The sequence below is a fragment of the Callorhinus ursinus genome, unplaced genomic scaffold (genome assembly GCF_003265705.2).
Source record: "Callorhinus ursinus isolate GAN/ISIS: 27379988/994484 unplaced genomic scaffold, GSC_fseal_2.0 scaffold13, whole genome shotgun sequence".
Classification (NCBI taxonomy): Eukaryota; Metazoa; Chordata; class Mammalia; order Carnivora; family Otariidae; genus Callorhinus; species Callorhinus ursinus.
This window is the reverse complement of record NW_027397075.1, coordinates 38,771,933-38,796,532: the sequence shown is the minus strand read 5'-3', so window position 1 is coordinate 38,796,532 and position 24,600 is coordinate 38,771,933. Positions and strand designations below refer to the sequence as shown.

General features: G+C 35.8%; 1 protein-coding gene across 1 annotated transcript in view; it reads left to right on the top strand.

The window, feature by feature from the left end:
• Window positions 1-24,600, top strand: part of HMCN1 (hemicentin 1) — a 489,046-nt gene that overhangs the window by 196,430 nt on the left and 268,016 nt on the right. Inside the window, exons 5-10 of the mRNA XM_025877925.2 lie at window positions 1,526-1,697; window positions 4,044-4,150; window positions 16,025-16,145; window positions 17,048-17,311; window positions 18,436-18,580; window positions 22,141-22,262. Coding sequence (XP_025733710.1) covers window positions 1,526-1,697; window positions 4,044-4,150; window positions 16,025-16,145; window positions 17,048-17,311; window positions 18,436-18,580; window positions 22,141-22,262 — 931 coding nt within the window. The remainder of the gene's footprint in view (window positions 1-1,525; window positions 1,698-4,043; window positions 4,151-16,024; window positions 16,146-17,047; window positions 17,312-18,435; window positions 18,581-22,140; window positions 22,263-24,600) is intronic.

Genomic DNA, 24,600 nt, shown 5'->3' with positions numbered 1-24,600 from the left:
AGGGGTCCCTGTTTCATGAATTCCTATAATATTCTTTTATTTAAGAAGACATTATTATGATCATCATCATGACCAACTTCATACACATTAGTGCATATCCCAGTTTTATCATGTGTAGAGCATGCCACTTGGTATTGGGTATACCAAGATGAAAGAGTTGTGGATGGTTTTGACACTAAAGAAAAGACAGAAAGATTTATTAAAAATGAAATAATGTATAAAACATGCAAAAAACTTCATGAATACTAGTTTAGAGAAGAAGAGTGTTTACTAAATATTGACTAAAATAGTTGCTCAGTACCTGGAAAAGTACCTTGAACCATAAACATTTGTTTTATGAATGAATGTAATTGCCTTACCATTGTTACTTGTATGATAATATGTGTTAGCCACTTTCTTCATCCTTGGGAACAAACATCAAGGGATAGTTTTTATGGAGAGTGAAGTTATTGCACAGTATTTGTTGTTTGATTAATTGATTTTTAACTACCATTATTGTAATTTAAAAAATGTTTTTATTTTGAATAGTTAGGCTGTAGCTTAATATTCAGGTCTGTTTAGTGTTTTATAAATAATTACAAGGGAAATTATTCATAATAGAATATAATCTTGAAAGATGTATCAGAGAAAGATCAGAGGTAGATTAAAGATTATCATGATTTTGAATTAATTGTAGTAAGTTCAATACAGACATGCACTGTTTGTTTAGTGAGAAATTGCATTTGCTGTTGCAGAACACTTCTGAGAATTGGAAGTCTTCTTTGTTCACCATGAGGCATTAACACATTTTCATAACCCAATTTCTTAATATTTTCCCAAAGAGTAGTTTTCAAAATACACTACTTAAATTGGTTCTAATCTGAAATATTTTTCTATGATTTAAAAAATGCAGTGGCCATTTTTTCCATTGTTTTTGGTCCTTATTTATTTTATCATAAAAATGAATATTTTGCTGGCATTGCAATTATTTTTCAATATTTAATATACTACAATATATATTACAATATTCTATATATAATTACAATATACTATATTCCCAATAATTCAGAGACCCAATATATTGAAATTGGATTAGATAATTTGCTAATTATCTTTTAAAATTGGATATTGAAAGAAACCCAGAAAGAGAGAATGGAGGGAAAAGGAATCTAACAATATTGGCAATACCATGTTTTTTTATAGGTTTTTTTCATTTTTTTTGAAAAATATAAAGCTGTCTGTAATATCTCTGCATATTTCACTTAACTGGCTTTTGGACACCACAATCTGATTTTGAATATATTATTTCAAGTAGAAAACTTGACATTTGAGCATGGGTTAAAGTAGCATTTTATTCTGAATCTACTACAATAGCTGGATGTAGGAAAAGGTTGCTCTTCACTGTGATGAAAATAAACCTCACACCAGTACAGGAAGTACCTGATTCATGTGATTCACCAAAGCGAAATACTGCATCTAAAAGTCGTGGCTGTATAAAACTATAAATGTGTCTGATATCACTCACATTTCTTCTTTTCTCTTATAGGTGTTAAAATGGGTAGAGGAGGCAGTGCAGTCCTCTAAAGTCCATCTCTTATCAACAGATCATTTGGAACAAGCTGTAAACACTTGGAAAATTCCTTTTGATCCCAGCCTAAAAGAGGTTACTGTGTCTCTCAGTGGCCCTTCTCCAGGGATTGAAATTCGCAATCCTTTAGGTGAGATATATCAAACATCATATAATAAAATACAAAAACCATGAAAGGTAAAAGGTTTTTGTACACTTATTTATGTCAGGTTAATGCTAACTTTATGAATAATTCAGTAAATTCAAAAGTGACTAGGAAAGATGTTTAAAAAAATAAAACTGTTTTAGTCATAATTATTAATTGAATTAACATGAGATTCAAAAAACTGAAACTCCTAATAATTTAAACAGATATTTAGTAACTTAATTGTAGCTAAACTACTCAAAAGAAAAAAATTTAATTTGAGCCTGAAATTATATTTTCCTAATTTATGTATGAGGAAATATTTCACAGTAACATAGTTTGTAAAATTCAGTATTTTATGTATTTTTAATGAATAACGTGAAAAGCCTCCTTTTAAAACAACTGCCTAGTTTTTTTTTTTAAGATTTTATTTATTTATTTGACAGAGAGAGAGAAAGCAAGCAAGATAGAAAGCACGAACAGGGGGAGGGGCAGAGGGAGAGGGAGAAGCAGGCTCCCTGCTGAGCAGGGAGCCAGACATGGGGCTCAGACCCAGGACCCTGAGATCATGACCTGAGCAGCCGCTTAACCCACTGAGCCACCCAGGTGCCCAAACTGCCCAGTTTTTTACCATATCATATTCTTGATAAGATTTAATTTTACAGAACACAGTTAAAGACCACATTCATGTTCTTATTAGAATAATGTTTTGGCGTGCCTGGGTGGCTCAGATGGTTAAGCATCCACCTTCGGTTCAGGTAATGATCTCCACATCCTGGGATGGAGCCCCACATCGGGCTCCCTGCTCGGCAGAGAGTCTGCTTCTTCCTCTTCCACTGCCTCTCCCCACTGTTCATGTTCTCTCCCTCTCTCAAATGAATAAAATCTTAAGAAAAAATAATGTTTTAATTTACTTTGTTTCCTTGGGGCACCTGGGTGGCTCAGTCAGTTAAGCGTCTGCCTTTGGCTCAGGTCATGATCCCAGGGTCCTGGGATAGAGCCCCGCATTGGGCTCTCAGCGCTCCTCCTGCTTGGTCTCTCTCTTTTTCTCTATCGGATAAATAAATAAAATCTTTAAAGAAATTTACTTTGTTTTCCCAATCATATGTTACAACCCTAAGAATTGGCCTGATTCCATTCCTAGTTGAGTATTATAAGACTTACATTGAAAAGTAATCTAGTAAAAACAGAAACCTCATTTTCCCTACTGTTTGCATTTAGAATTTTTTTTTTACCTGTTGATGTTTGCAAAATATTATTATTTCCATTGTGGCTTTAGTGTGTTTTTTTAACCTATTTGTGAGGATTTATAAATGGAAAGAGAGTAACTAGCTTTCTTATTTATTCAGTTTGAATCTTAGAGAATAGTTAATCCCTAAAAGAATATAGCATAGGAAATTGTCCTTGAAGGTCACATTCATACTACCAATTAAATTGAAATGTACAAAACAAGCAAAACCTCTTTTTCAATACTCCTACAGATAAATGAATTTGTCCATTGAGGTAGCATTCCCTTCTAATACCTATGCTACCCAGGAAAGATTTGTAGTTTTCACCACCTGGTTAATTAAAAATACCCATATCCATTGCATGATGGTTCTACTACTTTAAAAAGTCATTGACAGTGACATCAGTATTTTAAAAGTTATTTACAGTGAGTGTAAATCTTTTGATGCAAACATGGGATTCTTATAATTGATTTGTTTTTTTAACTGCAGAAGTAGTCCATAGGAGAGCCAAGAGTGAAGTCAATAACTAAACTATGGCTTACTTCCAAATTTGCTTTTCTTATTCTCTAGGTTCCAACTGTTAGATACTTTAGATAAATCTCAGGTCAATAGGAGATGGTATCATGCTACTTCATTCCACTGCTTCCTTTAAATATGACCACAAAAGCCTCCTGTGCTTCATGGAAAACAGCTTAACATTTTGTGTTTCGTGCACAAATATGCCCAAGGCTCTCATGTTAGTAATACCTTGAGTGATCTCCAAAAAGGCATTTATTCCGGTTTACTGTTCTTGCCATCTGTTAAATCTAAATGCCTCTAGTGACTGCACGGAACTTCTCAGTAGCCATAATAATTGTTATCTAGTTTGGCTTTGGATATATGATTACAGTCTGCCAGTTGTTATTCTTATTTTTAGACCAAATCCACATGGCAAATGGGAATCTGATAGTTCAGTTCCAATGTCCAGAAACCATAAAATTAAACCTATATTAGATATAAATAAAGTAATGTTTTCAGCTAAAGGTACAATAGTCCCTCAGGTAATTTATACTGGAAGTATATACAGCTAATACACATAGCTGAAATAAAGATTGTGCTTGTTACCTTTATGTCTGTCTTTTAGGGAAGCTGATAAAAAAGGGATTTGGCCTGAATGAGCTATTAAATATCCATAACTCTGCCAAGGTGGTAAATGTTAAAGAGCCAGAGGCTGGAATGTGGACAGTGAAGGTATGATTCTTTTACAAAGTCTGTGTATTTTACTTTGTTGTTGGCATGTTTTATAAAGTGTATACAGGTTTATTTGTAACTTCTCTTGCAATCATGGAGAATGCTTTTATCAAAAAGCAGTATATGTAGTGCATTTGTAAAGGTGTCTTGATCACGTGAATTTGATAGCATTAAGTTTTGGTGACTGAAAGGCATTGATGTCACCACAGAATACATTAAATTTCTCAGATAGTTTTCCAATAATCAAACCTGTAGGCTGATTTTATTATCCACTCCTGCCTCCAAAACCAGTCAGAGAGGAGCCTGTAGAGAATAATGGTTAGGGGCATAGGCTCTAGTATGGGGTGCCTGGGTTGGATTCTTAGCCCTGCCACTTAAAAGCCATATTTCCTTAAAACTGTAAGTTCTCTGTGCCTTGCTTTCCTCCTCACAATGTAGAGAAGGCAGTAATATTTCTTTACTTTGTAGAATTGTGCTGAGAATAAAATTAAGATGATACAAATGAAATACTTAACATAGTTCCTGTTACAAAGTGAGCACTCAAGTTCTGTTGGCTATTGTCATTTGGTGGATCTGCATTCATTGTTTAACACCAAATGGTATTTGGATCCTAGAATTATATTAAGTAGTGTATGTTCGCTCTAAGCATTGTGTTATGGTGATACAGAGGAGCGAACATACATCCAGAATTAAGGATACCATACATTGAAATCCAGTTCTACTGCATATTATATATGTGACCCCCTGTAGTGGATGTTCTGAGTGACTTGTCCATATTTCCTAGGGTTTTCAGAGTGCTCTGGCCTACTTCCAACTCCCGTATCTGCATTACTGTGCCCAATAGGGTTTTTTTTCCTAGAACAGAAGAAGGCTGTTCTGCCAGAGAATGAAACCCCTTAGGAGCAGCTTTCAGCCTCTGTAGGAATAAGCTCCAGTTGTCCACATGGGAGCAAGATTAAAAGCACACACTTTGGGGGCTGCATTCCTTTTCCTGTATCACTTCCCCTCTTCCTATTAGCATCCTTTGTACCTCCCAAATAAACAACTTGCTCTAGAATCCTTCTGGGATAACTCAAATGAAGATACCCCTTGCATCATTTACTCTTGCTGTCTCAGCTTCTCTACATTAAAAAAAAAAAAAAAAAAAAAGGGATTCATGGGCTCCTGGTTGAAGGGGTAGAGCTGCTGTGAAAGTGCACGGAGGTGTTTTTACCATAGCAATTTGAAGCGCCATTTTGGAATGCCAGTTTTTGTTTTTTGTTTTTTGTTTTTCTTTTTAAAAGAATACCTATATTAACTCTCCCAGCTTAAAGAATGAAAGTTTCCATTGTAACTCCATTCAAGCTCTAGAATATCAGTTCTTTATTCTCAGAACTCTCAGCCTCGTAGAAAAAGTAGAAATTGTAATATGGATTTTTTTTTTGAAGGTGGATAATATGGGATAAGGGTAGAGGTGAAAAGGCAGTGGGAAATGTAACGGTCCTGTCTGCCTGTTTGGTTCACCCACTTCCCTGCCCATATTAGTTGCTCAGTATTTATTGGGTGCAGTAGATTGATAATGTTGAAGAGTTTTACTGCTATATTTTAAATAAATATGGCCAAATTTGGTGTTATAATTATTTTAACCAACTTGCCCAATATATGACTAGTGTTGAGTCTGACTTTCTGTGACCACACTAGGAAGGACTATAGGAGGTTCTGAGGCTCTTCTTTCCTCAAATACTTTAAGCGGGACCTAAGCCAGCGGTGTCTTGAGCTAGCAAGTTCGCTGAGGCAATTTGTTCTTGCTTTCTGAATAAGACATTAGTTATTGATTGTGAAATATGTACAAGTGACGACATTTCTTTTGCATTATTAGCAACTTATTGTGAAGTATTTGAACCACTTCTACAGGTGATTTGGATTGCTACCAGTGGTATTTCCTTTAGTAAAACTCTTGCCTAGAAGAAGAGGAATATTGCATGGCTGTTGCTTTATCTCGTGCCTAACGCACCTACCTGTTCAGTCATCTATTCAATAAACATTTATGGAGTTTCTGCCCTTGGCCATATTCCCCGATACTTAATGGGCACTAAGCATGTTTTAATTGATAATTAAGAACAGAGGAGCACTGAGGATTACTCTGTGAGTGAGGAGGGAGACGCTAAGGGGATGAGGTGATGTGGACTCTGTTTAGACAAGTCTCTAAGCTCAGTCTCCTATAATTAAGAATACAATAAAAAGACACAGTATCTATTATCATATTATCTTAAATTTGTATCTAGTTCTCACCCAAAAAGCCTCTGGTTCTGCTAGTACACTGTTTCTGGAGTACAATTAGTGGCAACTAAACAAAGGACACACATTGCAATGCATTTTAAAGATAATAAACTTATTTTGCTCCTATGTGAAGTGCCAAAATAAAGTGTCAGGTTGATGCAAAGGAAATTGAGCCGAACCTGCTGACTTTGGATCTCCCTTTCAGATGGCTAATGAGTGATAATGTTTTACATGTGCACTTTCTCCCGAAGAAATATGTCTGAGATTAGATAGTATATCCCTGGTGCTATCTCTCATGCTCTCTGCTATCTGGAAAATGTCTGCTCTATCAGTAGAATTAATAATGGCTTTTTGAGTGTTTTCCATAGCAGTTTTTATCCCAAGTATGGAGAACAGCCAATCTATTATTTGACCTTAGCATGGTAGTCAAAGGCCACCAGCTGAGCCTCAACCAAGCCTTCTAGCTCTTGTCCCTCACTTGCCTTTTTACTATAGTCAAATATAACTTTATACTGTCCCTCACCCCATCTCCTGTCACATTCTCTTGCCCCATATTTTCTCTTAAGTTGTATCCTTCTCCTAGAATGCCCTTGCTTTCTATCTGACTTATAATTTTCATGGCAAAAGATAACACTTTCATCAAGCTTTTTCTGATTTTTTCTATCTAAAAGGCTCTCTTTTCCCTCTGGCTTTCTACTGCAGTTTTTCTGTACCTCCTTTTTTGATGATTTCCCCCTTATATGTTTTTTAAAGATTTATTTATTTATTTGAGAGAGAGAGAGAGAGAGAGCGTGCGTGCACCAGTGGGGGAGGGGCAGAGGGAGAGAATCTCAAGCAGACTCTGCGCTGAGCGTGGAGCCCAATGAGGTGCTCAACCCCATGACTCATGAGATCATGACCTGAGTGGAAATCACGAGTCAGACGCTTAACTGACCGAGTCACCCAGGTGCCCTGTGATTTTCCCCCTTATATTTATTTCTGTACAGATTTTCTCTTTCTGTTTTACTCTAGACCAGATTTTATCACTTGGCATATGCATATACAATGCCTGGGAAAGAACTGTATAAAAATTCATGAAAATTAATGCATTTATTCTGATAATACCCAAGGAAGCAGGCAGAGGAGTTGATTTAGTTAGCCTATAGTTGATGTGCTGGCGTGGAACACTTTAATTTGTCTATGATTTAAAATGCTATGAGAGTGGTAGTTTCTTTTCTTCTGTGGTTTTCCTCTAAAACCTTGGTAATTACTTTTCTGTAACTTATTAGGACACCCTTACCAAACAGACACAATGAGTCAACTCATCCATATAGTTCGTATAAATGACTCAAATGTTTTAGGCTGCCTCATATGCAGGTAAAAACATGTCAAAAAGAGATAAGTAAGAAGAATTTAAAGTTGTATTAAAAGCAAAAGAGAAGGTTGTTTTATGTACCTAAATTTCCATTGTAGGGAAACTACAAATCCTGGATCTTATTTCTGTGCAATACAAATTTTCCATTCAGGCAGCTATATCTATATATAGATAACCACAGAAACTCTCAGGCCAAATTTTGTTCTGTGTTCCTTAAGGAAAACTTCCTACAAAGACATTAAATAATTGTCAGCAACCTTTGGGTTTTTACATGGCACAAACTGTTTCTATTAGTCTAGGATTATCAATGTGATCATGTAATCTAACACACACTCTGAGGCACGTTTCCATTAAGTAAATTTGGATAAACTGTTCTTAGGTAATCTTCCAAATAGAGAAAGGAGTATATGCAACCACATGATCATATTGGGATTCTGAGACTAGTAGAAAATATTTTGGTTTTAGATAGCTATGCTGGTTGCCAGAGACTACTAATGGATTTTCTAAAGATAAGACTATTTAGAAATCATACTCAGGTGGCATAAACTTGTTTAGGAATCATAATTAAATAAACCTCAAACCTACGAAGGACCACACAAGAAGATTATTATGCTGGCCTCCAATTATTCTCGCCTGGTGACTCTTTTGAATAAGCCTGAAGACTATACCAGGTGTGTTATTTAAATGGATTAAGTGCAGCCTTATTCAGATGTTTTGGGTCAATGGAATGCTTTATAGTAGATTTTTCCTGGAAAATTTCCCAGTTGTTTTAGTGTGCTAATATCAGATTATCAACCAAATGGAATGTTTCCTTTAAAAAAGAAAAGATATCTATATACTTGTGTTATACGTAAATGCATATGTATATCTATATATATGTATTTAAATAGAATTTATTATGTGTTTTGGGTACATTTCCCTCCTTGTATCACATTTCTCAAACATACAATGCCTAATAAAATGATAGTATTTAAACCTAGCTAGGATTATTATGCCTTTGTGCCTGGCATGATACCTAGCCCATAGTAGGTTCTCAGTAAATATTTGAACCCACCATATTTCTTTTTTTAAAGATTTTATTTATTTATTTATTTGTCAGAGAGAGAGAGAGAGAGAGAGAGCACAAGCAGGGTGAGTGGTAGGCAGAGAATGCAGAGGGAGAAGCAGGCTCCCGGCTGAGCAGGGAGCCCGATGTGGGACTCGATCCCAGGACCCTGGGATCATGACCTGAGCTGAAGGCAGTCACTTAACCGACTGAGCCACCAGACATCCCATGAAACCACCAGATTTCTTTAATTTCTAAAGAATAATAGTATGTCATTCAGGAACAAATACTTTGAAAAGAGTTGGGTATCTTTTTTTTTTATGTTATGTTAATCACCATACATTACATCATTAGTTTTTGATGTAGTGTTCCATGATTCATTGTTTGGAGGTGAACCATGAGAACTGGGTATCTTTTTTAATTCAAGATCCACTACTTAATATCTTTTTGACCTTAAAGAAATTACCTAATTTCATGAGTCTGAGAAAAATGGGGAAAATAATACCTACTTACTAACATATTAATGGTAAAATTAGTTTTTCTTCTACTCTTGAATATGTGTTAATTGAAAATTATCTCTATACTTTCTATTAATGCAAATTACACATGAAGTTTTTTTTCTACTTTGGGGTTTTTTTTTTTAATAAAACATTGAAACTCTTTAGGAAAGAGAAATCAAGGCCAGCTCTATCAATCAGATTTTAATTCAACTTAGGACAGGTTTCACATTTAGTAGTAGTAGGAATTCTCACTGGCTTAATACAAGAAAGCTAATTCTTTACTAATGTTACATGCCCTTTCAGTGTTGACAAGATGTTCTACTTTACACAGACACTGAGGAACCCAAGCTGATGGAGGCTCCACCATAATTTAGAACTTTCAGCCTCTTCAGTTGTTATAGTGGGGGAAAAGACTGGAGGATGTGCATTGAATTTTTAGAAAAAGGAATCTGTATCACTTCCGGGATGACACAGACATCTCTGTGAGTGATAGACACACTGTATTCCCTATTATCATGGCCTAGTGGTATACTGGATCTAGCTCGTAATGGCTCATAGAGAGAAAATTACACACTTTCTCTTTCCACCTCTGTATTCAGTAACGTCATGTGAGGAGCTTGAAATCAGCTATGGTGGTAGTATTTATACCACAGAAATTGGCAAATGCCAAAAATGAAAGCTTTTTCTCCCCAGAAAGCAGTTTACTAACACTCCATTAACCTGACCTCTCCTAAATGAAAACATATTTAGAAATGTAACAGTGGTAAATGAATAGTTGAAGGGTATTATTGTCTACTACACCGTAGTGTCCAGATCAACCCAGAGATTGTTATCCTAAAATGCTGTGCATAGACTTAGATCCTATGGAAAGAACACTGAACTTCAAATGGTTGCCATTGAACTTGCTATCTAAACCTAGGCAAGTAATCATTTATTTGAACATCAGTTTCTTTTTTTTTCTTTTTTAAAATTTAAATTCAATCAGCCAACATATAATTCTTGATGTAGTGTTCAATGATTCATTAGTTGCATATAACACCCAGTGCTCATCGTATCACATGCCCTCCTTAATGCCCATCACACAGTTACCCCATCCCCCTACCCACCTCCCTTTCTGCAACCCTCAATTTCATTATGGTGCTATAAAATCATCTTTGGATGCAGTAGGATTATATGAAATAACATGTGAACGTACTTAGCACAATGCTTCTAGAAAAATTCAATAGATTCTTGATGAACCTGGCATTCACTGGTTCTTAAGGAATCTAAGAAAAAGTACCACCATTAGGCATTTAGAATGCTTTAATATCATTTGTTAAACCTACACTTGTTAAGTACCTATTGAGTAATATTTTGTAGATGATGAATATGATGTAGTTATTCCCTTAAGGGACTTTCCATAAAGAGAGGTATTTAATAGGCCTTCATGCTTAAACTAAGTAGATCCGTCTGCAATAGAGCTGACCAGGAAGATATCAGAAGATAAACTCATTTTTCCTGGAGCTCTCCATGGTGCTTGTTTCACGGTACTTGAGTCTGTCTTCTTTGACTCCTCATAGACTCACTCCAGTTCAGAAACCTAGACTCTGGTCTACTCTGCTCCTTCTTTTCTCTTACTCCTTTGTGGATCAAGGTTACCTGTTGACCAATTTTAGGATGCCAGTAGATATCTAGTATAATTTTATCTTTGCCTCCGCCCTACTCACACTGCAGCAGCTTGTGTATTCCTGACTCAGACCCTTCCACAACTTAACGAACATGATGTTTGCAATTCAGAGTAATAATGAATTCAGAGTAATTTTGAAATCATGACATTGAATTCAGACAGTAATTCAGAATAAAGTTCATAACAAATTATTATGAACTTTAAAAAATTGCATGAATAAATATACTGTATGAAATACTGTTCTCAGAGTTTCTAGCCCATACAAATACCATGTAGTGTCTAGTGTCTAGAAATTTTCCTGTTATGGTTGGAGCTATCATGCTGCTGCTAGATTTCCCTCTTCTTAACTGCAGAAGCCATGAGGTTAGGGTGGCTCTGTGCAGAAATGATACTTCAAGATATTCTGTGGTGGATAGATGCTTTTTGGAGTCAAATTCAAATAACCCACATGATATAAATCTACGTGATATAAAGACCACATAGAAAAACATTAAATCAGTAATTATGGTCTTACTGATTTTATTATATATAAAGAAAAATGATACTAAAATAGCTAGACTAATTTGAAGGGGAAAAGAAAGGAAAGGAATATACAGCTGGACTACCTCTCTGACTCAACTGCAGAATTAGCTGAATATTCTTTGTCCCTCCAAGACCTTCATACGATTGGTTCTTCTCCAACCCCCTATGTCCATAACATGTGAGAGTCCAGAGCCTTCTGCCAGCATTTCTGGAGTTTCCTGAAAGCTTACTTTTTTATGGTCTCCTTGTCTCCTGATTATTTGTGTGTTGATTATAACTTCTGTACTTTGATGCAGGGCAAAGCTCAGCCTCATCAAAAATATCACAGGAAATCCACTAATAATAAGACTTTTGTGCGTTTAGTAGATTTAACTATATGTAGGTTTGGTGTTATGTGTTGAAGCACCTTGTCCCCTTCTGCTCTCTCCTTACCCTCATCCTTCCTTTCCTCCCATTATGCCCCTGCTTCTCTCCTCTGAATAGTCTCAGAAGTTCCACATTACTCTCCTACTAGGTAGAGCAGTTCAGCCTATTTTAGTGTATTCCCTAAAACCAGCATAATCAAACCCACTGCAATAATCATGAGAAAGCATGGGGTGGCTATTGAAATTGGTTCCTGGAGCCTCACTGAGTTCATACCACAGCTCTGGCACCTGCTGTATCTGTGACTTTGAGCAAATTACTTAATCTCCCTGATCTGTGAAATTAGGATAATATACTCCCATACAGGGGCTTTTGTAAAGATCAAAAGTGATTATTTATATAAAAGATAGCCTTGTACAGCATGTATTTCGTATATGTTAATTTTCTTTCTTCCCCTTTGTCCATTTCCTCGTTCATTTTACCATCATTAATAGGACTTTTTGTTCTTATTAACACTAATATTTGAAAAAGGGAGCTCAGCTAAGAAACAGACTAAAATAATAATTTACCTTAAGAAAACGGACTAAAATTATAAAGTAAACTATGGCACTTTCTTTTTTTTTTAAGATTTGTTCATTTATTTTAGAGATAGAGAGAGAGAAAACTTGTGATTCAGGGGAAGAGGCAGAGGCAGAGGGAGAGGGAAAGAAGCAGACTCTGCACTCAGCACAGTGCCCTGTGTGGGGCTGATCCCAAGACCCTGAGGTCACGACCTGAGCTGAAATCAAGAGTCGGCTGCTTAAGTAACTGAGCCACCCAGGTGCCCCTATGGCACTTTCTTATAAAGACATTTTAATGTGATGTTTTGTGTTCCCAAAATATTATCCAAGTATTATTGTAATTCTTTTAAGAGAATGATTGAAGAATGATAAATGCATGCATGAGTGTCAGAGGCCATTTTTAACTAACAGTTTAAATTTCTTATTTTTATTATTTTTTTAAACCATAATTTTGGTTTATTGGTGATGTTCTTTGCTCCCATTACCCTGATTAATACAGAGTTGGATATAATTTTGCATGAAAACTTACTCAGAAATATCTTTTATTTACAAACCCTTTTAAATTCTATGCAGATATTCCTACTGTTTATAGTATAATATAGAAACATGAAGTTAAAATATTTTACCCTTCATATTTTTGGCATTGCTCGGAGAATAGGAAAACTACATCCTTATTTCAACATACTTTGTTAATTAGTATATTTTAAATATCAAAATTAATTTATTTTACAATAATTTTATAGAGGCTATAAGGAGCTCCCTATTCATCAACTCTGCTTTATTTTTAATGTATTGGTTAGTAATGGAAAATGCAATATTTTCAAGCATGGGTAATTTCTAATTTTCTCACTTAGATTTTTTTTTAAGATTTTATTATTTATTTGACAGAGAGAGCACAAGCAGAGGGAGAGAGAGGGAGAAGCAGGCTCCCTGCTGAGCAAGGAGCCCAATGTGGGACTCGATCCCAGGACCCTGGGATCATGACCTGGGCCGAAGGCAGCCGCTTAACCGACTGAGCCACCCAGGCGTCCCTCTCACTTAACTATAAAGCACCACTCTTAAAACAGACTCATTGTCAGTTGATATGTGCACAGAACATTTGCCAGATAATTAACACTTGATGGCAGTCATTTGGCAAATTATGGGTCATATATACCCTTGGTAACCTCAACAGCCATTTTATCATAGGGGACTTTCTGAGCAGCAAGGCAAGTAATGATATATGATGTCAGTGAACAAATATAAATCAAGTCATCATAATATTGACCCTCCTGATTGTCTTCACATGAAATCAATAGGCAATACTGTCTTCAATAAAGCACTATGTGATCTAAAACAGTTGAAATTAGACTTAGTAAGGTTTCATATAACCCTTAGGAAATCCTGATTTTAAAATTGGATCATGGGGGGCCCCTAGGTGGCTCATTTGGTTGAGCATTTGACTCTTGGTCTCAGCTCAGGTCTTGATCTCAGAGTTGTGAATTCAAGTCCCGCATTGGGCATGGAGCCTAGTTAAAAAAGAAAAAGATAAAATTGGATCATGGTCCATATCCCCTCCCCATCCCTTTTTTTGCTTTATTATATGGAATTCATGACACATTTTTCTTTAGAAATAATAGAATAAGTGGTGGTACTGAGACCCCTACAATTGCACATACAGTCCTTTGTAACCCTTAGGAAAATGGGCTGCAGTAATAGCAGCATCCTTTACACTAAGAATACAACAAACCTATTTTTATGGAGATATGGGTCTTTTCTTTCCCTTCACTTTCCTTTTCCTTTTTTTTTTCTTTTGGGGTTTTTGCATGTTCTGTTTAATGAGAAAAAAATATGGTAGCAAAAGGGACATATCTCTTCATCTTTCCTCTCCTCATTGCTAAATAATAAGGAACCACAGTGATTTCAGGAAAGCTGTGTAGTTTGCAGAACCCTGGAGGTGGCATGTTTTTAATCATGGTGTGGCTTAATCTGGCTGTTCACCAGATTAAAATTTTATGTATAATCATATATAAAATAGGCACATATATTCCCAATGCATTCTATTAATGCTACTATCATGTGGTCATTTTACTTTGAGAGAAAATCTTGGTGATAAATGTAATAAAATAATGGTGAACTCTTATTCATAAATGTTGGGTGGGTTTTTGAAATGTAGATTCCTAGACTCCACTCACCAAAGATTCTGATCCAATAAATCTGGGCTGGAGCTCAGAAGTCTACATTTTTAAGAGAAAACCTGAGTGATTTTGTGTAGCTGTAGATGTAGGTGCTCCTCAGGTTATATTTTGAAAGATACTGAGGTAGAGGCTAACTCTGACTTAACTATGACTTATCTTTTTTTTTTTTTTTTTAGAGATTTTATCTCTGTCAGAGGGAGAGAGAGAGAGCACAAGCAGGGGGAGCGGCAGGCAGAGGAAGCAGGCTCCCCACTGAGCAAGGAGCCTGATGCGGGACTCGATTCCAGGACCCTGGGATCCTGACCTGAACCAAAGGCAGATCCTTAACCAACTGAGCCACCCAGGCATTCCTAACTCTGACTTATCTTGCCCTTGAAAGACAATGTAGCACTGTGGTGAAGACTCTGGAGCCTGACCTTTCCATTATAAAACCCCACCTCTGTAGTTAGGAAGCCTCGTGAACTTGGGAAGCTACTTAATGACTCAGTGCCCCATCGCCTTATCTGTGCAATGGTGATAATGATGATATATATCTGATAGGATTGTAATGAGAATTAAATAAGCCAATATATTTAAAGAGTCTGGACATACAGGAAGTGCCCAATAAACATTAGTGTTATTATTTTATCCTGTGGCCCTTATCCAAATTATTTATTATTTATGCACATGTGAGTCACTTCAGTGCTGAGTTATCATTCAATATTTAGTTCAGTCATCATCCTAGTAACTATAGGCTAGTCTGTTCCTTTTATGTATTTATATGTACCTTTTATGTATTTCTAATACTGCATAATATTAAAGATTTCTATTTCTCCATGTCTTCCTCACCAGCCATGAGCTTTTAGAGGAAAGGGACCATGTTTTATTCACATTTGTGTCTCGAGCACCCAGTGCCTTGGCAAGGACACTGCTGAGCTGGGGATGTTGGTTGGCTCAAATCTGGATAGTGGTCAGCTCTTGTGCTTGTCCTAGCTGTTTCTTCCCAGAGGCAAAAAAAAAAAGGAAATATTTCCCAGAATCAAACCTGGATGGTGTTTAGGGGAGAAGATTTAGTCATTCATTCATTTCATCGATACTGCTAAACATCTACTATGTAAATCACTATGAACAAAACAAAGATCTGTATCCTCACAGAGTTTTTACAGATTAACTTAAGGGCTATTCACTGGTGACTAAACACCTATATCTTTTAACATTGGCCTGCAGTGTATTACTGAATTTTATTTTAGGGCGGTCCCTTGGGAAAAGTATTATAAAACTTGCATTTAAGATGTAGAATCCCAGTTAAGTTTAGAACACCCAGATCAGAACTTCAGTTATTGGACATCAGTCCTAATTAAACACTCTGTAGTTTCCCCTACTGGTTAGTGTTTATTTTAACTGGTAACCTGGATCAACTGATGGGATTTCTCTTTAAACATTTTTCAGACTTCTAGCAGTGGAAGGCACTCTGTTCGCATCACTGGCCTTAGTACCATTGATTTCCGAGCTGGTTTTTCTAGAAAGCCCACCCTGGACTTCAAAAAAACAGTCAGCAGACCGGTGCAAGGTTTGTATGTACATATTACCAAAATGGACATGGTAGATATCCAAGTGCAAAATATTTCTCGAACTCTGTGATTTTATAATTTTGTAGTATTTAACAAAATTGGGAAACATAGCATCTTTACTTTAAACATGATTGTATTCTTGGCCTAGTCATTTTTTCTCAATGTCTAGTCCCAAGACCAGTGATATTGAAATTACTCAGAGAGCTTGTTAAAAATTAGAATTCCCAGGACCCACCCCAGATCTCCTGAATTAGAACTGAATTAGGTTAGACCCAGGAATATGCACTGTAGCAAGCACCCCAGTTGATTCCTAAACTTGCTGAACTTTTAAAACTACTGATCTAGATATTGAGGCTTTTTACTAACATCTATAAATTGCCTTGTTGTTAAAGTGAAAAATGTGGATTTTATGTGTGTAAGAGCTAAAAAAATTGGACATCATATAGTATTGTACATTCAAAGATAAAATTATTGCCACTTTTTATAGCTTGTTCTTATTTTATTCATGCAAGATTATAGTTTTATAGCTAAAAAATGCTTAATCTTAGTGTGACTCTTCAAATTTCTTTTTTTTTTTTTGGTTGTTCATTTATTTTATTGCTTCAGTTACTAGAAAGATACAAATAGTGAGTCTTTAAAAATGAAATATTCATGTTATTAAACATCATGTAACACAGTATTCACAATTCTAGTTTTTCCATGTATAAATACTGTTAAAATACCATAAAAATAATTATTAGGATTTCCAAAGTTTCTGTAAATGTTTAAGCCACAATTTGTAAGACAGTTTGTAGTACTCATACTTATGATACTTATCTATTATTATAATGCAAAAATTTATTTGATATATGACCTCAGTTGCATGTTACTTGTAAATAATAACAAAGCCTTTCTCCCGTAGGAATACCTACCTATGTGCTGCTGAATACTTCTGGAATTTCCGTCCCAGCCAGAGTAGATCGTCTTGAACTTCTAAGTATCTCAGGCAGTTCTCTTAAGACAATTCCTGTTAAATACTACCCAGACCGAAAACCTTATGGTTTGTGGAATATTTCTGACTTTATACCACCAAATGAAGCTTTCTTTCTCAAAGTAACAGGCTATGATAAGGATGATTATCTTTTCCAGAGGGTATCGAGTGTTTCCTTCTCTAATATCATCCCAGGTGAGACATCATTTTATTGAACGCTGGAGTATTGATAGTTTAAGGGAGTGATGTGGTCCTAAAATAATGAAATATAAAGTAAAAAAATAATATCTTAACATTATTACTGGGTTATTGAATTGATGGGCATTTATATTTAGGTAACACAATTTTTTTAATCATAAAAAGCACATTCAAAGTTTCATGTTAAGTCTCACTGATTGCAGATCTGAAAATTTTGATTGCTTCACTCAGTGTGAGAACTGGAGCTGGGAAATTCTGGTGCTCTTACTCCCCCACCCCCCCCAAAAAGCCTGGCACACATGTGTAATATTTGATCAAGCTATCTAAATGGGCCAAATGGGTTAAATATTTATATATGATTGTCAGAAACCTACTTCGTGAACAGTAATTCATTGTAAACAACTGGTGATGGTTCTATCTTTATGTGATAAGTTGGCAGATAGTTAATTGGTAAGCTAGTTACTCATATATTTGCTATGATATAGAGATAAGATCACAGATTAGGGATTATTTAGAGACATGAGATAGCATTTCAATTTTTATATTTGTGCTATTTCTCAAGGCTAATGACAACTCTGATCAAAATTTAGAGTTATAGCTAGAGCTGTGGATACACAAATCTTTATGGTTTCTAATATTGTAGTATTGGATTGAGGGACAACAATTTATCATTTATAGTTGTCTTAGCCCCTATACTGAATGCTATAAAACCTATTGGATTCTTAAAAATCAACTTTTCCCATTATTTCCCATTCAATTCTAAGGCATGTGGGTTCTTTTCATATATTTACATTTTTGAAATAAAAATAGGTTCTACAATTGATGAAGTATGGTAACTAATTTGGTAGCTTTTTCTTTTCTATCTTGGTGGCCCCCAAAATAATGTGTCTTAAAAATAGAGTCTTAGATTTAATGAATACTTTAGTAAGGGGTCCATGGAGAGATCCAGAAATTAATAAGTTTGAACAAAGAAAGATAATTAAAGTGGGTTTTAGTGATTTAGATTAATTGAAATGCAGAGGATTTACTGGAATAATTAAAGTATGAAGCTTTTGAATGCATTAACAGGAAGGTACCCAATATCATTGTGATCTTGTTGCCCATGTTCTTTTTCTTCCTAGATGCTCCCAAAGTTACAATGCCCAAGAAAACCCCAGGATACTATCTGCAGCCAGGTCGAATTCCCTGCTCTGTTGAGAGTCTTTTACCCTTTACCCTGAGCTTTGTCAGAAATGGACTTACACTTGGAGTAGACCAGTATTTAAAGTGCGTACATGTTTTTATTACCAGTTATAGACAAAATTAAACATCTAAATACAAATAGATACTTATTTCAATGTGCTTTTTCATTGGAAATTCTCATTTGTTTCATAGTCTTAGAATATGGCAGTGAACAAAACAAGACACAAGTCTGTGCCCTTACGGAGCTTACATTGTAATGGAGAAAGACAGAAAACATATATAATATCTTAATTTAATAAATGCTAGAATTCATGCAAGGGTTGATTCAGGTTTTATAGAATCTGAATTGTATATAACTTGAGGGTCTCTTGTTTGTTTTTTAAAAAAATTTATTTGACAGAGAGAGAGTGTAAGCAAGGGGAGCAGTGGCAGTGGGAGAGGGAGAAGCAGACTCCCCGCTGAGCAGGGAGCCCGTGTAGGATTGATCCCAGGGCCCTGGGATCATGTTCTGAGCCAAAGGCAGACGCTTAACTGACTGAGCTACCCAGGTGCCCCTTGAGGATCTCTTGTTAAGATGAACAATACAAAATTATGAATATAAAGTTAAGTACCAAATCTTGGAAGGGTCCTTGCAAAAGAGAAAAGTTTAAGCTTTGTTGGCCTTGGGGCAAGCAAGTCTCTGAACATAATTTAAAGTGTTATGTTAAGTAAATCCAATTAAGTGCTGTGGCAAAATGTAGAGCAGATTAATTGAGATGAGAATTCTGGTAGATGGGGTGCATGTGGTTTTGGCTTAGTTGCAATTTGAAAATTCAAATAAGGGATATTTGAGCAAAGACCTAAACATGGTGAGAGATGGTCATGCAGATATCTAGGGAAAAGCATTTGCACAACAGGAACAGTAAATGCAGATGCGCAAAGGCTGGAGCTGACTGGCATGTGGGAAAGAAAGATAGGAAGGAAGCCAGCACTGCTGGAGGAGAAGGGAAGGGGAGGGGTTAAGGGAGGGGAGTGTGCTGGGGGAAACGGGTGGAGTGGGAGTATGTGTGGCTACTGCATTTAGCAATCAATGGGAGTGGACAAGAAGGCACTGACTTTCTTGTGAAGATGGGTGATTGTTTTTAGATAAATATAATCTATGATAAAATTAAGTAGACCTTGAAAACTGGGAGATGATTTCTGGAAAATGTTTGTTTTTTTTAACTTACTAATGAAACAAACTGCATTTGGCAAAAACTCTAGGAATTATTTTATAAAACTTATATGCTGTTAATTAATATAAATAACTTCCATAAGATGCTAAATATTTGACAGCATTAACCTATTTTATCTCTTTATGGGTCATTTTAAACAAAAACTCTGGCAGGAATCTTCAGTAAAGCTTTAGAAAAAAAATTCCACTATTTAAAGATTGAACTGTATTATTTCCTGCTATTTTTTTTATATTGTATATCTTGATGATTCCCTTAGCTCCATGTTTAATAACCAGCAACGTAACTGACCAGGGTATCAAATGTTGAAGCTACATAACTTCCTGATGAAATCAAATCATTCTGCTTCATGTTTAAATAGTAACATATTTCAAAGACACTTGAGATTCTTTATAAACATTAATTCATTAATTCCACACAATTCCTGGGAGGTAAGCCACAAGAATTCTTTCTCTCATTTTTCCAGTTCTGTGGCTCAGAGATCTGACAAGCCTTGCTGACATATATTAAGCTCTTTGGTTGTGAGAGGCTAAAGACAGAATTTGGCATGGGTGGTGATGGATTGATACTCTCACCCCGATTCACTCACACGTCCCTGCCCTAGATTTCCTAACAACTTGGGACATGTGACTTAATCTTTGTTATGTGAGTCGCTATGGTCACTAGGGGATGTAAGAGAGAATTAGTTTGCATGAGCAACAGGACACATTTGTATTTGACATGTTCTTTCCTTATTCCAAAGGCCATGACTTCAAAACTTCTTATTGTGGCCATATAATTTTAATGTTAACTGAGAAGACGATATGATACAAGAGAATTATTTTCATGTAATATTTCATAAATAAGAGAGGAGCAAGTATCACTGTAAAGAATATTCTTCAAGCAATCCAACACTGGCCTTGTGCCTTTGAACAAATCACTTATCCTTCTTCCTGAATCTCAACTTAGTTGTTGCTAAAACAGAGGACTTGGGACTGGAAGAACTGCCACTATCTGTCTAAAATTTCCATGTGTCTAAGTTTTTGATGAATCCTAATACATGCTTGACTGTGAAGTAGGCATTGCAGAAAACACAAATGACTGTATGTATTTCAAACTCCTGCCTTCCCGGAACTTACCAGTACCTCCTAGACAATGACAGTTATAAACCTGGACTCAGCTTACTGCTATTAAGCACAAAAGATATAGCTTAGGTGATCATTAGGGGTTAGAGTCAACTGATAATCCCTTTCCTTCTGAATGTGACAAGACCACTGACATCTAATGCATACACAACTGAAAAGAAACTAACTAAGATGAATATTCTCAGTTACTAAAATATATGGAACAGTGACTTTGCTCATTCTCTCACTTTTCTGATGACAGGAACTTATGACTTCACTTTCTCTTACAAAGTCTAATGTGCTAAATACACATTAAGAGCGCAGTAAGTTCTTCATGGTTTTTTGATGACAGTTATGGTTTGTCTGGATGGCAAGAAATCTGGAGTCATTACTGATATTATATCTCACACCACTTTCAGACTCCAGTGGAAGGTGTCTTGACTCTGCAATAGGCTTTTCATCTCATCTATGTCTTGAATGTTTAAGGTTATAAATAGCTATGGGTGAATGTAAGAAAAAAATTATGAAAATAGTTATGATTTTCAATTATATTTTAAAATAAGATAATGCCTGTTTTGTAGATTACTAGAATCTTATAACTATCTATTATCTATTAATTAGATATTAAATATCTATTAGGATTAAATATATCTATTACTAAGACACCTCCAGAGAATGAGAAACAATTTGAAGAGTGTTAAAGGACAAAGAATTGTATTTATTAAATGAATGGATAACTATTATAGCAAAGGGATTTTTTTAACCTAAATGACAGGTTTGATAATAAAACTGATAATTTTCTTTTCTTTTCTCAATGTATACACAGGTTGAACCAGATAGTTTCTATAACCTTATGTGGAGCTTACACATAAGAAAGTTAAAGAGAACTTATCTTTTTGGAATCCAAAAGTCTATTTTCTACTTTCAAACTTATGAATTACCTGGTTGACTTGCTTTGACTAAGAACCCCCACCGAACATGACCCCAAACTGGAAATAATATGGAAGGAGAGAGGATTTAAGGAGTGTTTCTCTATTAACTCATTATCTTATATTTTGACGCAGCCAGAAAATGTTTCCCTAAAGAAATTCACAAACTCCATATCTTATTGCCTTTGTTGTGCCTTTTACTCAGAAGGCTTAATGTTCTAATTAAAAGATGTGTCCTTCTAAGCTATAAAGAACTCTGCAGTTTAATCCATTTATTTTTACATTGTTCTTCACGTTAATGTGTTAATAATGAATATTTCAGAAAAAAATAGTGGAGTCACCACGTTCAGCTTTGCCTTGTTTTTGTTATAACTGAAAAGATTTCTCTTTTGTTACCCCAGAGAATCTGCCAGTGTGAACTGGGAGATTGAAAATGTCACTTTGTCTGATGAAGGTGCCTACGAATGCATTGCTCTCAGCAGCGCAGGGACCGGACGGGCGCAGACATTTTTTGATGTGTCAGGTAATTATCACTAATTGCTTTGCCGTTGCCTGCATATTAACGCATCTGTGGAAATGGGATGTTTGCTAATCTGGTTTCACCACCTCTTAGCTGTGTGACCTTCTTGGGCCAATCACTGAAGGACTCAGGGCCTTGGGTTCCCAAACTGTTAAATGAGGATGTCTGTAACAGTCTCTATCTCATGGAGAAACTATGAGGATAAACGAGAGAGTATGTGTAAAGCACATAGAAGAGAGCCTGGCACATGGAAACACTTGATAGACCTTAGGTATTATTGTGGTGGTGGTTGTACTATTATCATTATTATTGTAGGGGCTCAATAAATATTTTTGGAAATGACCATATAGCATTTTTATTAAAATTTAAAGAAATTTAGAGAAAGGAAGGGATAGAATTTAAGAAAAGGAAGAGTTCTATTCTGAGAATAACAGAGTTAAAACTTTCCCTTTTCCTCCCCCATATTCATAATAAGCAGAGTGCTTTTATGAGTGGATTCTGACATTAAATTGAAGACAATAATGAAAGTGATCATGTTCAAGAAACACAGGGCCTTAGTGGCTACAATATTGGTATTTTTTTTTAAGATTTTATTTATTTGCTAGAGAGAGAGAGCATAGGCGAGAGAGAGGGAGCGAGAGTACAAGCAGGGGGAGCTGCAGGCAGAGGGAGAAGCAGGCTCCCTGCTTAGCAGGGAGCCTGATGCGGAACCCGATCCCAGGACCCTGGGATCATGACCTGAGCTGAAGGCAGCCACTTAACCGACTGAGCCACCCAGGCGTCCCTACAATATTGGTATTAAGAAGAGTGGAAGAAATGCTAATTATTTTGCTTTTAGATAGTATGTTTCCAATGAATAAATGAGAGGCAAAACTCATTGCTTTATAAGGCAGAATATATTTTAGTGAAAAAAATCACTTTTTCCTCTAATCTCCCAGAATTCTCAGGGCACAAAAAGACTGTCATTTTTAACCAGTGATCATGATTTAAGCCGCTTACTCAGCATAAATCTAGAATTTATTGGAAAGTTTGTTTCAATTGATTTATTTTCTACCTACCTTGTAGATTAGTGTTGCTGTGTGTTTAACAGTAACCCTATTCTGACCTAAATGTAGCTGCTGAGTTTTATAACAATGTCTCTATCTGCTTTTAGTAATAGTGTGCATTTTCTTGAGCCAATTAAAGACAAAAGAAACTATAGAATTGTAGGACTGCTTAGAAGTCTAGGATTTATGTTTGTTATCAATAAGTCTAAGCTGAACTTTAAAACAGAGGCATGTAAGCATGTTCTTCTTAGAGTAAATTTATTTGTATTCTCTTATTCTTAGAAAAATAAAGTTTGTCTCCTGAAACAATTTCGTTGACATGCATCATAAACTATTCATTTTTTCATCTCCAGTAATTATGAAAGGCATTGGAATTGTGTCAACGTTCCTCAGCTTCTGGGAAAACAAACGAGCACTTGAGGGTTTTTTTTTTATCCCCCCCCCCAGCAATATTAATTAAGGGAAAGACAACAAGGAAAGAAATTTGAGTGAGTGGATTTAAACATCTTGCATAAACAACTGGGAAGTGCCAGTATGAATTTGTGAACTATTAAGAATTTGGCTCTGGGGTGTCAGTAACTTCCATATGTGTGTTGTACACATGCCCCTCTACTATAATTTGTACCAGCCAGGCAGTGGTATCAGCAGGAAATTATACTGTGCTCAAGCCAGATTTCAGGAATTGTGTCCCATTCGGTCAATTAGGAAAGAAGGAGCGGAAACACTGATGGTAATGGCAATGATTATAACCACAGAAGTAACAAGCAAGTGCCCCTTTGGACTTGGAAGAGTAGATATTTATTTCTGGGCTTACCGTTGCCTGAAACCTCCACCCACTTCTGAATCTCTCTTAGCCTAGGCTGAGATCCCAGCAGTTACCTAACCAGCCCACTGGCATCAGGTGCAAATTCACAGGATAGTTAGATCTTATATTTTGGAAAGGAGTGTTAATAATGAAGGCATTATGGGATAGTGATGTTCTTGTGTCACTATGGACACTAATTTATTTTGTAAAGTCAAAGGGCACCCAAGAGCAGTCTAAAGAAAAGCTAAAGTTCTACTAATATGTTACCTCAATTTTTCCAGCATTTTCTTCTAGTTCACATGTTTAAGGATTTTTGGTTCATGTGAAATGTTGATTATTGAATGTTTTAAATGCAAAATGGGTGTAAAAAGCATTGTACTTTTAGTGAATATAAACACATAGAAACAAATGAATAGGGTTGCAGAAGCATGAAAAACTCATTCTTTTCAAGTGACATTTAGTAATTTAGTTTAGTACTGTTACAAATTAC